General features: G+C 33.1%; 1 protein-coding gene across 1 annotated transcript in view; it reads right to left on the bottom strand.

Moving 5' to 3' along the window:
* LOC142986579 (glutamate receptor 1-like) overlaps nucleotides 1-8419 on the bottom strand; it is a 133536-nt gene extending 125117 nt beyond the window's left edge. The window contains exon 1 of the mRNA XM_076135088.1: nucleotides 8152-8419. Coding sequence (XP_075991203.1) covers nucleotides 8152-8266 — 115 coding nt within the window. The 5' untranslated portion in view covers nucleotides 8267-8419. The remainder of the gene's footprint in view (nucleotides 1-8151) is intronic.
* Nucleotides 8420-16941: the final 8522 nt, after the last annotated feature.

Raw genomic sequence — 16941 nt, 5'->3', positions numbered from 1 at the left:
TGTGAGCCTTTTTTGAGACGCAGCACTGCCACTTAATGGTTGGACACACCTAACAAGTAAATATTAAATTAATTATATGTAAATTAAATATTATATTCGTAATAGCTCCATCAACTTTGCAATAAATGTCAAAGTATTGGTCAGAAGAGCTACAAGCATGTTAATTTTAATCTTATACTGTGGTTTAGACCGGATTTATAAAAAAAACAGATGAGTAATTGAAAAGGAGGATGAATGATGCTTTCTCAAATATTATTTCCTTTGTAATACATCTAGATATTAAACATAGCCGTAACGTAGGAGTACTCGTTAAGGATACGTGTGTAATAACGACATCACGGCAATTTTCCCTCCCAGTCGGCATTTTTTCCGCGCTAATATCTCTTTTGGATAGATCAACAATGTATACCTACGGCGTTATTGATCATTCCGTGAATATTTCGTTTTGCACCATAAAAATTCTTGCTTACACAGTTTTTTGGAACGGGAAGTTGCTGAGGATGGTTTTAGACTACCGTTTTCATCAACGCTTGTTTTTATCTTTTAAATAGCAAGTTTGGTTGTAAAGATGATCGATATGGATTTTGGTAAATATAATTTGTGTGTGATTGTAATTATTTTATTTATCTTGCTGTCTGAATGACTGTCCCGCTACTGGAAAGGCGTCTCGTCTCCTAACAGGGACAGAGCTATGAGTCGATATAGTAAGATATATTATTATAGTTTCAGTTATATCAAAATAAATATTTAAAAACCGGAATTCAGTAATTTAGAAATGCTACGGTCATTGAAACGGCACAGCAAACTATAGAATCGTATAGCTACATAAGAATAGATTAAAATCGTTCATGCGGTTGAATTTGTGGTTATATCATTAATATAAAACAAGCAATATTGGGCTATTCACCAAACATTGTCCACACACAGCATTGAGTTTTCTTTTTAGAATTGGCACTAAACCAGCACTAATTTATTGAAGTCTGTTTAGTGACTACAAAAATCAAAGATTGCTGGCATTCTTCGTGTCTTTCTGAATTTATAGTATAAGCTCTACTTAGTTTGGAATTAGATTATCGTGTGTGTTGTCGAAAGATATTTCTTTATTTTATTTGGCTTAAATACAAAAGTAGGTTGTCTCTGTGGCGCTATCGGTAGTGTATCCAACTGCTGATTATAAGGTCTTTGGTTCGATTCCCGTAGCAAAAGCAAGCCAGGCAAAGTACTATCTTGTGTTCTCTTATTTAAATTGGAATATTTTTCAATAGTAGTCCGGAGGTTGTTAACCTGCCCAATAGGCTTGACGCCTATTACATGGGACTAAAATCATTTATTGCGAAAGTGGGTGTATTTATAACACCTTTGCCTACACAACAAGCGTGGTATTATCAATGTAGTAAAAGAATAGTCTACAATTTGCACTGTCCCGTTTCCCCTATCACTATCACAGAACCGCGATAAAATAAAATCCAGCCAGGATCATCCGTCCAACTAAAATATTTGTATTTAGCTTCTAACTGTTAGCGTTGTTACGCTATATCCTGTAGTTTTAAAATTGTTTTCTATTTTGTGACCCGTTACAGCCACACTGTTGGACCCGGTACGACTAACAATATGACAATATTCGCTGAATTCAAGTCCACCAATCCGGTATTCGGGATAAAACTACATACTAGTACATTTACTACTCGTCATTTAAGCTTAGTATGCTTTAAACATTAAATAGTGGAAGAATCTAGCATTAAACTAGAAACTGTTTTACAGTTTATTTTTCACTGTTCACTGTTATCATAGAAATATCGAGTCAAAACGAAATGTTATTTATACTTGAAGAAGAACTTTACAAGAAATCAGAACATCCCCCGAGTAGGCATCTTATAGATACATTCATAATAATAATATATTCACAGTAACATAATAAGTTCCGAGCTAAAGAATAGAATTTTCATGAAAAAACAGCTGAATGTAAATAAAATAAAAAGGTCAAACGCGCGAATTAACGACTCGCCGAAGGGTTCAAGCTTTTGAATTAATTATCCTTATCAACGAGATAATATTTTCCTGGGTTTTTCGCTTCGTTCTGAAAGTATATTAATATAATTCAAAATATGTGATCCTTTTTGATATTATGAGTGAATTAAGGTCGAACGTTGATTATGCCAAATATTTTGGCTTCATTTCGAATTAATGGATGAGTACCGCAATTAGAAAATTATTGTTTTTTAATAGTTTTTCTTAAAATGTTATATTGTAATACATTATTATAATCATCGTTATTTTGACTGAATGTATTTAAACGAAGCAGCGGTATACATTTTAGAGATAACACCTTTAAACCTATTTTAGCGCTCCTCTATAATCCTCTATCTATAGATAGCTGATTCACGTAGCTTAACTCCCGCTCTATAAGTTACAGCATGTATGTGTATAAACTAAATTTATTATTGTAAAGTTTCATCAGAATTGGGTCAGTAGTTTTCGCACTAAAAGTAACAAACATTCTCACAAACTTTTATGAGTGGGATTACTAATACGTTTTATAATGTTAGCTTATGTTTTGCTTTTATTATTAAACGAGTTAGCAATTTACTTAACTATGTAGCCGATTAAAGGATACAATATGAATGCTCAAACTATTCATCAGATTTGTTTTATCTGAACGTGTGTTGTTCGGATTGAACGATTCTGATGGAAATTTTATTAGCAATCCAAACAACTAACGGTTTTTATTTATTGTATATCCCTTAGTTTAACACTTTATTCATTTAAATGATTGACACTTTATTCATTTAAATTATGAAATGAATTGAATTGTGACGTTTGAAACTATGTATCAAATAACTTTTGTGTACTTGATTTTTTTTAAAGTAATCGTGAAATTACTAGACAAAGTACCAAATCATGCGTAGAACTATTCTCAAATAAGCGACAATGCAAACCATTTCACATTTTTATATTCATAATAAATGTATGGCAGAACAAAACAGTATCACAACTTCGACGTTTCAAGAGCCGCAAATTTCTATAACAGTGACCGCAATACGGCAAGGAGCAAACTTGTTGTGCAAATAGAATCCAGTGGGTTGTCGAGAACCAACCGAAGACCGAACTTTTTCCGCATCATTAATCTTGCCTTACTCATTTATCGTGTGCACGTGTCGCACTTAGTAGAATTCCTTTACGGTCAGTGTAACAGCTGATTACAACGCCTGTCAAAACCATACAATACTTTCAAAGTAAGAAATCTTTAATATTGCTTCGAGTTTTTCTTATAGTTGCTAGGATATTTTTAGGTTTTGGTTTTTTTTTTACTAGAAAAAAGTAACTGGTAACAGAGGAATTTCATGTATCTATCTAGGTACATGAAATCCAATTTTTAACGCCTTTAATAGCACAGCAATTATTTAAAGCCTAATATATTATAATGATAAAATAGTTTAAGATTATTTTAAAACTTTTTTGTAAAATTATTTTATAATAAAGTAATTAAGTAACGGATACGCCGAAAACTTAGACAAAGACTACTTAAAAATTAATTTTTAATTTCAAAAAGTTTTAATTAGAAACTTAACCCGAATAATACAACAGTCTAATCATACTAACTAGTTTTAAAGTCAGCGGAAAGCTAAAGAACTAAGTAAACATAAAGCCTTAAATCATTTTTGAGTTCAAAATCAACCGTCGTTTATTTATTTTGTACTAGAGTTGAGCGTCTCATTTACGCGCGCCTCGCTTAAACTATTTAGAATAATGGTCAACATCTCTGTGAGAATAAGCGTAAATCGATAGATTTTTACAGACTGACACGTGATTTCCAAAAATACTACTCGAAAACATATTTCTAATTCTTAATAAAACTTAATATCGAGACTTCTTACAAGATTGTACAATACGCAAACTTGATTTATAATACAGATACCAACTTCTATCTTCTTAAGAACTCTATTGAGTTTGGATAATGTTCGGCTGTTGAAAAAACGATATCCAGCACGCCTACTTTGTACTAGATTTGAATAATCCCAAAAGGTAAGAGTAATCTTTAAAATGTTTCAGTTTTTTCTTTTATATCTCAGTAAACATTTAAAGTAAAAATGCTGGATTTTCGACGAGTAATGAAGCAAAGCCAAGACTACAAGGAATAATTTAGGTTTAGATCGACGCGCTATAAATCTCCGTATAAAATGAGCCAAAAAGCTAGATAAGATATATATATTTTTTTTTTTTTTTAATAACCCATATCTGTCCCACTGCAGGGCAAGGGTCTCCTCCCAAACGAGGGGGAGGGGTTAGGCCTTGAGTCCACCACGCTGGCCAATTGCGGGTTGGGGACTTTGCATGCCCTCAATAAATGTATTAAACAAATTTTTAGGTATGCAAGGTTTCCTCACGATGTTTTCCTTCACCGTTGGAGCACGTGATAATTATTTCTAATACACACATAACTTCGAAAAGTCATTGGTGTGTTGCCTCGGATTCGAACCTGCGACCACTTGCGAGGGAGGTGCCAACTTAAACCACTCGGCTATCACTGCTCATTATATCAGATAAGATATATATAACATTATATGAATTGAGTAAACTTCGTCGATTTATTTATTCAATAATTATTATAGTTAATAATCAAAAAACAATTTGAGGCTAAAGAACCCTTTCATCGAAGACGTCTTGAGTTTCACGTGGGTAGATACCGAGCGGGTACTTGACCCATTTCGATCAGCTACAATAATCTTCAAAAAGCTTTCAACAAATTCAGCTTTTTCTTATTAAAATTACAACCTGCTTTGATAAACAATTATCTTTTAATGCTTCCGATAAGCAAACACTGTATTCAAATTGACATACCTTTTCGGATCGACCGCTAAAAATATTAAAGAAGATTTCAACCGTCCCGGATTGATAATATCTTACCAAAGACGCTTTAGTAAATATGCCCGACTTTGAAAATGTTTAATCATTAATTACGCCAGTGAATAATCTGATCTGATATGTGGTTGAGTTTAACCGCATTCACCTTACAAGGTATGAAAAGTGTTTTCAGTCGAAAATTAACTTTGCATTTTACATGTCAGTATTGGAAATTTTAAAGTTTGTAAGGAAACTTGCTTTCAGGCCTTACACGTGGATTGTGAGGAGCGAATTTGTTTCTTCATATAATATGAGGTAGGTACATTAATGGCCAAGAAACGCTACAATATTACCAATGTGCACAAAGAAGAAATATTTTCAAGCGAACTTTTGATTGGTTTCTTTAAATATGTATACAAGAATTCTAAGTAGTTAGAGTATTTTCGATGAGGTGAATTTAAAAGGTTTGACTCTAAGACTATTTGAAGGCCATCGAAGAAAACAGCATTTAAAATAATTGACCTATTCTCAACAGTTCAAAAATTTTTATACGAATTCGCCTGAAAAAGCTAACGCTAAATTTGTTTTCTGCATTGATACACAAAAATGCATTCAGTTTCAGAATTGTAAATAGCTTAAACCGGACTGATGGACATTGGACAAAAACAAAGCGATATTTTTTGTGATATTTCTAGCAGATTTAAAACGTTCTAAATCTGTGGGATCTAAAGTGAATATGTATAAAAGATTTTTCATATACTGCAGTAATTTTGTTTGAAATAGATGTGGCCGGACATTTCCCATTAATGGCACTTATAAACTTCGCCCACAATACTATTGGAGTAGATTCGTTACGGTTTCCTACAAATAATGAGCAGCGCATGAAGACCACAATAAATTAATACCGTTGGTTAATTACTATTGCAATTGACATGAAAACATTTAACTATGATATTATTATTAATTTGTCAATATTTGTGCTGTTTCAGAGACCGTTGTGATTATTTTGCGGTTTGCAATCAAGCGCTTTTTGAATAAATGATTTTTTAATAAAGGCTAGGCGATAGTCTTCTACACAGAAGTAATATTACCGCATACCTCCAGATATTGGTCATCAAACTCACAAAGCACTCTAGCCAGCAAATGAGATGAGATAGTCTAATAAGATCCCGAGATAATCGAAACCCGAGAAATTCGATCACTTTGAAATGTAAAACTAGTGAATTCGGCACTTCCCCAGAGTATAGCCTCAACTTGTCCTTTATTAAACTTTGCTATTACAAAACTCAAGGAAAATTAAAATGTGGAGTTTGAATTAATTGCGTTTGCAAAATCAAATTATTTATTCATTAAACATTAACACTAATGAAATTTGTAATCACCCTTTAGATGAGAGCCAATTAGAACAACTGGCAAAAAAGCTTGCGTCTACTTACTACTAAATTAACTGGTCTTTTGATTGCCAAGAATCATATGGCTCGGTAAAAGTTTTATTTTTAGTGAAAAGGGGAAGAAAATTGGGTGGTCGTTAAAAACAGGTAATCACTCGCATTTCTTCAACTGTAATTTTTTAGAACTATGTTGTACAAATTAAGTACACACAAGTATTGATACTGTAATGAATATCTATTTCGTATGATACTGGTACATACAATAGGATCATCTAAAGCCAAGTATTCATGTGTTTTTTTATTGCGACATGGGAATTACCTAAGTGAAAATACCAACTAATATTATAAATGCTAAAGTAACTACAAATATCTGTGTCTATTTGTCACTTCTTAATACCTAAACTACTAAATTTGAACGAATTAGAAAAACTGATTCGGATGGATTTTTTTACAATGACTGCTTCTATATCCGAAATCCAGCGGGAAGAATTTTACGTTACATACATCGTTCACCTCCTTTGTTTAATTTAAGAAAACTACAAATTAATTCATCATTACTATTAGTATTATATCTTCCTAAGTAACTTTATAGAAAGTCGATTAAAATAAGGTCTTGTCGATAACACTACAATGTCTTTGGAATACCATTTCCTTGGGCTATAATATTTTTATAATAAAATGTTTTCGGGCAAAAAATATGGTTGACAAATATCTTTTGTTCCTTGGTATCATCTTCATCTTAAGCTAAGAGCCTCTTTGATTTCACTCCTTAATACTAAAGTATGGTAAATCCACTAAACAAAATATGACGGTCTCTTTGTCCCTTATACGTTCATAAATAATAATCAGTAGAGCGAATATTGTAACTCAATATTTGGTAAAGACACTTTCGTGTTTTATACGACGCATCAATTAGAGTAAGGGCTATTTTATACTCAAAAGTATTATTTTTAGCAACAATTGTTAAGTCAAATAATTTCCCATTTTCGGTACTGATTCAGAAGATAAGATGAAATAAAATTTACTTTTGCTCAAAGACCTTGGGCGTACCTACAACCAATTAACAATAGCCCTTCTATCTTGATGACTTCCTATTATTGAGTGTAGGATCCTTTTATTTCTCTTGATATTCTACTTTCCCCGTCCGTCTCTCCGAACCCTTTGATAAATTGATATTATCGTTCCGTCAACATTGTCAAGAAAATATTGAAACGGCTTCAATATTTGCCAATACTAATTCAGTCTTATAACTAAATAATTTAAAGTAGAAGTATTTTTAAAAGTCAAAACTTGTATTGATTTATTCTACAGAAATTATTTGCTGGTCCATTGTTTCAAGTAAATTAATATCTAGTAACTCGTGCCTCGACTCAAGACGGTTCTGGACAAAGCCATTGAACTTGCACCGGAGTCAAGTTCTAAGTTGGTGCAACCAAAGAAAACTTCACTAAAATACTCGCAGACTATTGGTAGATTGAAAGCCAGAAACCAATCAAATAAACTAGCTCAGAAACTTAATTAAAACAGGACAGTAAATATAATTATTATATTGATCAAATTTTATTTTTTAAGCACAAATTGGTATAAAAAATATTTAATTATTACGAAAAACATTTTTGTAATAGCGACCAGTTACATTTTATCACTATTAATTATTAAGTAAGCATGAATCGAATTTCCATAGACTGATAACCAAATAATCTTATTCATAATTTAATTTAATTATATTACCTATTTGAAATTAAAGTAGCCAGCACATTATTCTTAGAAAAAATCAACAACCACCAAACAAAACTTTGGTTAATATGTGAACAATTAAAATAATTTTAAAGTTAGTGCAAATAAAGCTAATAATTTTTAAAGTTACAAAATTAATCATTTTAAAAATACTTCATTGAATATTTTAGGGAAGACTTACCAATCGGTATCTTTTCACTGTTCACTTCATTCTTCACAATCTTATTAAAGTATAGAATAATAATTGTCAGGAACACAATTTGGAAAACTTTGAACAAAATTCTGTACGGCATCATTTTGAAAAATTTACTACGTCCTTTCTCCAACAAAAATCACATTTTGTCACCCATTCACTTATTTGAAATGTTCGCGCGTCCCGGTCACGGAGAGTCAGAGTTCGGTTGGGGCAAAAGTTGGAGAGCCGCGTCGGTTACCGCGAAGGCAGTGTACTCTGCGAGCGTCGACGAGCGACTGGGCGGACGGACGCGAGCCCGCCCTTCCCAGCCCTCCCTCCAGAGCGGCCTCTACATCCTCTTTTCTACACGATACGCACGGCTTGTTTTATTACTTTTATTTTTCTTTAATAATCTTGCTTAATGGTCTATTTCGTTGCTCGATGAAACTTCTTAAATTTCCTTTTCGAATGTAACTCGCGTTCACAATAAGTTTCTCACTGTCGTTTCGGGGAGCGCGTCCCGGCTCGCGCTATGTTTGCTTTGCATTACTTCTGTGGCTTTTTACATTTCTAGAACAGAATAAGACACTTGATGTCCAATTTATTTTATTTTGCAACTTTTAATTACACAAGTTTTATTTGCGTTTCATATCGATTAAAGAAAGTCTAGACTGGTTTAATGAAAATGTATGGACTTAAATAATTATATCATTTTTATATAAATTTAAACGATGTTAAAATTTAGGCACACAGGAATTTTACATTAATAAATATTTATTCGAAGTTCATGTTGTTATGGTACGCCTTGGGTATGCTTTTATGAGTAAGTACCATTGTTTTACGATTTTGTATCTGGAATATCAGCAACTGTGTAGATAAGTCGAATGCAACTAACGTCGCCTTCTTCTTCTAATTTGGTTTGAATTATGCGGGTGGTTGGATATATTGGTTCGTTCGGGAAAATAAATAACAAGTAGTGTTTCCCTTCGTTAAAGGAACACATTTTTATTATTTAATGTTTACAATATTCATCTACAAATTATGAAAAAATGAAAAATACTAGCACTTTACATCATTGTTTCTCGAACATTCTCAATTGTTCAAAGCCATAATGCCGTAAGTATAACATTTAATTTTGCAGCATATCAAATAATATAACATAACAATAGAGCAATTGAATTAATTAATTACACGACGCGACGCAAGGAATTCTAGTGCTGTACAAACGTTTATTACTGTATGCTAAATTGCTAGCCTTTTGACAATTTGTTGCGGTCGGTTTTCCGTCTAAGCTAATGAAGCTGACCGCTTGTTACCCAACTGCGTATAAACGGTTGTGTGACAACCTGTCGGATGTCATTCGGCAATTGCCCAATGTGTTTGTGTAGGCAAACGAAAGCTGCATTCGTAGACAGACTACGGCGTAGTCAATGTAGCTACGCCGTAGGTGCCTACGCGCTAAGTTTGTTTTTTATCATATTGTGCGGTAAATGTTTTACAAACTAACGTTTTTGTAGAAAATTTTACTTATGTTCGATTATTGTGCTACATTAAATGATGCAGTGGTTGAAAGTACGTCGCAACACTATTTTCTTAACTCCGCCAAACATCTTTAGGAATGCGGCATTACTTGAATTTTGTATTAATATCGAACAAACAAATTTTGTCAAACAAAAATAACAGTCACAAAAACATAGCTGAATAAAAAAAACATTCCTATTGGTGAAAACACGTAACTTTTTTTCTACTGATAAATTCCGTACATTGTTCACTGCGATAGGTTGCGCTGACTGTCACACATAGTACGAATTACTGACGTGACGTAGATACAACGAACACCGCGTTCCACAATGATTGACACTCTATTGACTATCTGCTTATCCCTTAGGGTAAACGAATGTTTTATATATTACGTATACAATATGTGGCTTCGAATAAAGAGCAAAGGTGAATACAATTTCTATTCGGGATCAAGTCGATCAAGCGTTTTAATTTTTTATCTAAACTCTTTGATCCTTTATGTAATGAAATACTCCCATTATTATCTTTACTATGTATATGGTTATTGCTAAATATTATTGAGCATCGTATTACAGAGTCAAAAGATATTTTAATGTATAATTTTTTCCCAAATCCCATATTAAGAATTAATATTTTGTCACACAGCCTTTAAAATCCTTGCCGTTAATGGACGCGAAGTAAAATCAAACAAAAACACTACTCTTGTATAACACAAAGAGCTTTGCTACTTAGGAAATGTATTCGTAATCTGCCGGTGAGACACAGCGGTACAAAGTTGATGAAAGCTTACTGTAATATTGAGAAAAAAACAGCCAAGAAAGAGTGAAAAGTATCATCTTAATTTCTTGGTTATTGGTAACTATTTGATAGTACTTATATTGTGTACAAGCTAACCCGACCGAACTTTGTTCCGCCAAACATACGATTCTGTAGTTTTTTATCTCTTCCTAAGAACCATCTTCGTACTTCAAGGAACATTATGAAAAATAATTAACGATATCGATTCTGCTGTTTCCGAGATTTGCACTTAGCAACATATTCAGTGATTAATTATTATATTATCCAATATCCATACTAATATTATAAATGCGAAAGTAACTCTGTCTGTTACTCAATCACGCCTAAACTACTAAACCAATATGCATGAAAATTCGTATGGTGATATTTTGATACCCGAGAAGGGACATAGGCTACTTTTTACCCCGGGAAAATGACGCATTCCCAAGGGAGAATGGCGGACCAAGTCGCGGGTAAATGCTAGTAGATTATATAGTACAGTAGAGCACGAATAATAATGTAGAACGTGCTGTGCTGCAGACGGTCATGACACTGGTCGTGCACCTTCCTGACGTGCGAATGCACAGACATGACGTTACTAGAACACTGGCTTACTTTACTCCTAGCTTACATTATACCAATAGAACATTATTCTACCCGATAAAGAATCATATTAAAGGGACCTAACCAAGAATCGTTCAGTATACTCTTAATTAGTCTTAAAAAATATGCTCGCATAACAGATAAATCGATTAATCGTGCAATAAAAAGTTTGATGAGCACACGTTTGATTTAAAACTCAACTCCTTGGGAAGCTTATAACCATATCGACTTATAAGTATATAACCTTTTAATATTTATACTTAGATTTATCCTTTTTTTTCCTTTTGCTATTGGTTTTACAGTAGTTACGATGTAAATATGCTAGAAGACAATCCAATATAGCGTTGAATTTATCAGGAAGACGATATAAAATGTTACTAAAATAGTGGGAACCAAACATCCTACAGTTTAATTACATATATAAGTAAGTGTATTAATTACTTACTCTTAAATACGTAACATTAGTCTTATATTCTAAAGATGATACATATTTTAGCATATTAAACTATAGAAACAACCTGAAGTACAATGCTACATTTATTTGATATCCCAACAGTGGGCGTTGACCTTTTCACAACAGTTTACTTATACTTCCTATTCCAATAATAAATTGTATTATTTTTACAATTATAGTAACAGGTCTTTGTTTTTTGTGGCTTGTTATGAAATAAATACAAGCTCCTTTGAGAAGAGTACTAATTGTATAAACTATGACATATTTCAATTATGAAATAGTTGTTGGACGGATCCCGAATCTCTGGCATGTGATCTAAAAAAATGTATCAAAAACTAATTAATAAAGAGAATTCAATACGACTTCGAACAACTCTATTGCGTCATGGAAAAAAATGTCTAAATCGGGACTTGGTACCAACAAACATGTTTCCAAGTCTTAGCTAAGTATATGTCGAGGAAACTAGTTTGCGAATACAAGACTTACAGTCTATCTATAGACTTAGAACTGCTTGGAGCATCCTTCAAAATTTATGGGAAATTGCATTTTCTTACTAAATTATTTAGTATTGTAAGTTTGGGACAAAGACGGCACACAGGATGCTTATAATTAGAACACATCCTCTTTGACATACAGGCCCATGTCTTGTCGAGAATATTGCATAGGCTTTCTGTCACATACATATTTGAGGCGCTTAAAGTCAGTCGTGCTTTGCGGTTGGTGAGCAATCAGAGAGTTAAGCAATCTTCGGCGCGAGCATCACATTGGTGGTGACCGTTGAGAATTGGTTGCTGCCATATGTTTCTGACTTTTGGTTATCGGTTAAGATGACATTTGTTACTCAATATCAAAGACCTTTGCGTAATTGTAACATTTTCGACATTAGATTGACTATTAAACGCATGAAAAAACAAATATACATACCCATTCGAATGTGTAAAAATATTGCAGTTTAGCGATTTCACAGCTACTATATTTCGAAACGAGCAAACTGCTGAAATCCGCAATATATCTGAAACCCATTCATATGTGGATTTAAATAACGATACGCGGTAAATAAACGCAACGGAATAACACGTTTTACTAAAAATATGTCACAGTTGCAATGAAACATGCGTCGGCCGCCTTAAACCGTGTACCCACTCACTAGAAATTATCACGCTTTTCCGGGCCGCGTTGCTTGCCAAATATCTCCCCATAAATTATTGTTGTTTGACGCATTACGGCAAAATCTATTACAACGAGTTATTTAGGTACATTATGTGCTAAGTTATATAACGTTATTTATGGCGCGTGTCCTTGGGGTGCAGGTGTCTCTATGTTATTGGTTTAATTGGAATTATCAAGATGTAAGTACATAGTATGTATGCTTTTGTGCTTTACAAGGAAGAACAGTAAATTAATCCTCTTAATACGTCAGTCGCAAATAAATTATAAAACTGCATTAAATAATGTAAGAATGTCTTCCAACATCATTTGTCTGGTTAAACATTTTGAATAGTGATAATGTATACATTTTATTGGTTGCGATCAAGAAAATATTGCGACGTTATATTGGCACTAGTGCGAGTGTAAGCCTCAAAGGAACCGTTGAACGTAGGTGGAACTGTAAGTATGTTTGCAAATATGTTTTTCAGAAAGAAAATGCATATAAACCTCTTGCAAGTCTACAGTATGAAATTGTTCTTAAATTTATATCGTCGAAAGCCTCAATGGTGGTCTATTCCTTTAGCTGGCTTTATTTAGAAAGACTATTCTAGAGCCGGTATGTTAGAGAAACCGCATGTATACAGAGTGACTCTTCAGTAAAGTAATTCCTTTGAACGAAGTAATCTTTTAAAGTTAATAGGGAGATTGAAAAGGCTAGGTAATAAAATGTTCCGATGTACTTTTTGGGTTTTAATATGAAAACGTCTGTGATAGTGATGACTTAATAAAAAAAATTAACACGTCTTTAGAATTATGTTTTGATAAATGTTACTAAAAATTCTGCTAAGTTTACAAAATATAAGCCTCAAATCTCCAGATTATCATTCGTTATCAACTTGTCGCGGAAATGGAAAAGTAAAAAATCTATGATTCCGTTTTACAGTAGACGGAAAAATCTGTTATAGTAAGACTGTTGTTGTTTGGTATTTTATCTGCTTCAAATAACATCTGGACCTGACAAGTCGATATCTTACAGAGAATTTTATAGCAATGATTGTTTGTAAGCAGTAATTGGCAGTTAAAGGACACTGAGATGCAAACGTTTCAAAAGACTTGAGTACAAATGTAAAAGCATCATCTAAAGATACGGTGTCTTACCGTTAATTGAAATTGTATTACGTGAAGTAAGAACGATAAACTACCAAAGTAAATACGCATAAGCTTTAATCTCCTTAGTAAATAGTAACATTTAGTATACTGAGTATACTCGCTTAAAATTCAGGATATATTACCTCTTTTCAAAGATGCATTGACTGTCCATTCAGTATAGGAAATGGTAGCCAATTACTAATGCATGCCGTATCGTGGGTCAGATCTCTAAACTGAATTAAAGTTATCTGTCCACTGATAGTTGCATCAAGAAAAGGTTTTCTGTACACTTCAATATTGAGATAGCTTTGATATAAGACGGATCTCTTTACAATATTAAAATAAATAACATAGTAAGACGGAACACTAGTCACACATTTTTTTGGCGTTTATTGACTTTTTATCATCAAAGATTACTAAAGACGATTATTAAAGAAGACAGGTAACTATTTTCTGTATAAAATAAATTTTTCAAATCAATGTATCGAAACGGCCACCGAAAAGTAATATAACAACAAATTATGATGAACAATTTATATTAATTTATGTTTCTGCTTATATTCATCGCATATGGCGTTTCACACACCCCTTGATTTGAACGTAAACAAAGTTGTTAAACTTTTAAATTGAAATTATGATCACAGACCAAAAGTTTTAGGGACCAGTGCCCATCCCAGTGAAGTAGGTAGACCCGTAATCCCCTCGCCCGGACTCTTAATTCTTTTTGATGCCTAAACTTTAATGTTTGTATATAATTTTAGAGTAGTTTTAATTTTTAAAGTTATTGTCCCCCGGAAGTCTAAAATAAAAACAGATGTTTAAATTTTTCTCAAATACTCAGATTCATATTGCATAGGAGACTAAAATTTCTAGCATTCGATATTTGTTTATCCACAAGTGTTGAAACAAATGGGCTGGATACATTGGCTTGATTAATTACTCATACGCATGTTAGACTCTACTAAGCAATCTGGTTACAGGAGCAACAGGTTAAACGCAATTAAAAGTAAAACACAGATAAATCACTTTTGCGATCTTTTATAAGAAAAGAAAATTAACTTATTTATTCATACAAAACAGAACATTAAAATGCATCAAGGTTGACCTGAAAATACGAAACAATCGGAGAACTGTGCCGCGTTTGTGAAACACGTATAAATCGAATGCAATGAAATCATAGCTCGAACAATAACCTCTGCTTATAAAACACACGAGTTCTCAAATCGCTTGAGGCTTCTGCAGTGCTTAAATGTTTCCCAAATACGATTACTAGACCGCAAAACAGATATCTGGGCCTCAAGCGCATAACGGTATTCTAGCACTCTGATCCGTCCACTCATTTGTGATATCGGCAATAGACTAAATTACTCGCTTGCTTAGTTACTGCACAAACCATACGCGTATGTGATCGAGCAACAGCTGCTCTGGAGCTAACTCATCTTGTTAATGCTTTGAATTATTTGTATAAGTGTTTGTTTTTTTTTCAATAATCATCAGATTATATGAACCTACTTTGGATAAAAGTTAAAAACGTATTGTTTCATAGGTGCTTAAACTTGATACTAATCGTATCGGGTGAGTCCCTACTTCATAGAGAAAGGCACAAACTAGTAAATACTTACGATATCGTCACTCTACCGTTCTGCCAAAGTATTTAGCAACAAATATTCTTGTGGAATGTTTAAACCACAGCTTCTGCAGTTTCCAATAGAGATCAAGTTTGTTGCTCGATACGATTACAATTGGTCAAACAAAAGTGAGGTATTGGCAGAGCGTTACTTTGAGTCCACCTAACTTGGACATTCCACAAAGCCTTGGGAAAACGATATGCACTCGTAAATCGAATATAACATTTATAGTCACAAGAAATAGACACCTTCTAGTTCTTTGAGTTTAAATTGGTTTTAAACGAATATTTATTGCATTCTGAATATCTTTATTTTATTTTAATAGCTAATAAACCGGCGTCACTATTTTCCACTACAGCTACTATTTTGTCACGTTTTTTTTTATCTCGATGTAATAATCCTTAAACATATCTACTTTAGATCTTTTAAATTGAAACACAAAGTTTAATACAAGACGATAGTGTCATTTTATAGCGAAACCCATCACTGTTAATGACACGAATTATGAACACTTACTTTTTTGTAGAAATTAGGAAAAAATAAACAGTCTTAAACATTTAAATTTTTGATCACGAATTGTACTTTTGTTAATTATTATGTCATTTTAGAAAGCAGGGCAATATTATGATAATAAAGTCTACCTCCACTTCAAAAGACAATGACATCACATTATGTAGTTTAAATTCGCAATAAGTAGGGTGTGAATAAGTCGCCTTCGATTATAAGCTTTGTCGTGTTATGTTCAGTGACCCGGAGTAGACTTAGAGGCATCTGATATTGTAACTAGTCTTAAGCAGGTATGACGTTATTTATGTACAAGGTGTCGTGTAAGTCGACCTAGTAAGTAAGACAGGTGGCTGACACGTGCACCTTAGCGCAGCGTGCTCCATCACTAACATAATTGTTAACTCAAGTAACAAATATCGATGGCTCTAAGAAAACAAGGATTATTTCACCACAAAACTGAATTTTCTTATATTTTGATCCCACTTTAGAATATTTTTTTTCGACCGTCTGAAAATTATAACGTTATAATTATCATAACGCCATGTAATCTATAAAAGAAAAAACTAATTTTGAATAACGGTCGGACTCCGATGTAGCAGCTGTGTCATTCTTGAAATTTGATTCCAATTAAGGAAACAAAAGCCAAAGTTTTATTAAAACGGAATATCGTTCGTGGTTCTTCCGTACATTGTTCAATATTTAATACATTCTTAAGGTCAGGGATAAATTAGATTTTCAGTTATTCCTTAAGTTAAAACTTTACTGCTTTGGAAAGCAGTTAGAAAGTGAATGTAACGCGCCTAATGAATAGTTATGAGTTAGAAATGTAAATGAATATAAATGAAGGAGAAAAAGAACGTAAGGAAAGATATAAAACTAAGGTGCCCCAGCTGCCACTGTTTGGATGAGCTATGACCGGAAAGTACCACAAAGTGGTCGCAGATAGCAAAAGCATGCGGTACACTTAGAAAGACAGTTAAGAATAATAAAAGGAGGTACAGCTTTTCT

The sequence above is a fragment of the Anticarsia gemmatalis genome, chromosome Z (assembly GCF_050436995.1).
Source record: "Anticarsia gemmatalis isolate Benzon Research Colony breed Stoneville strain chromosome Z, ilAntGemm2 primary, whole genome shotgun sequence".
Taxonomy (NCBI): Eukaryota; Metazoa; Arthropoda; class Insecta; order Lepidoptera; family Erebidae; genus Anticarsia; species Anticarsia gemmatalis.
The sequence above is the reverse complement of the archived record's forward strand: the minus strand, read 5'-3'. Positions and strand labels throughout refer to the sequence as shown.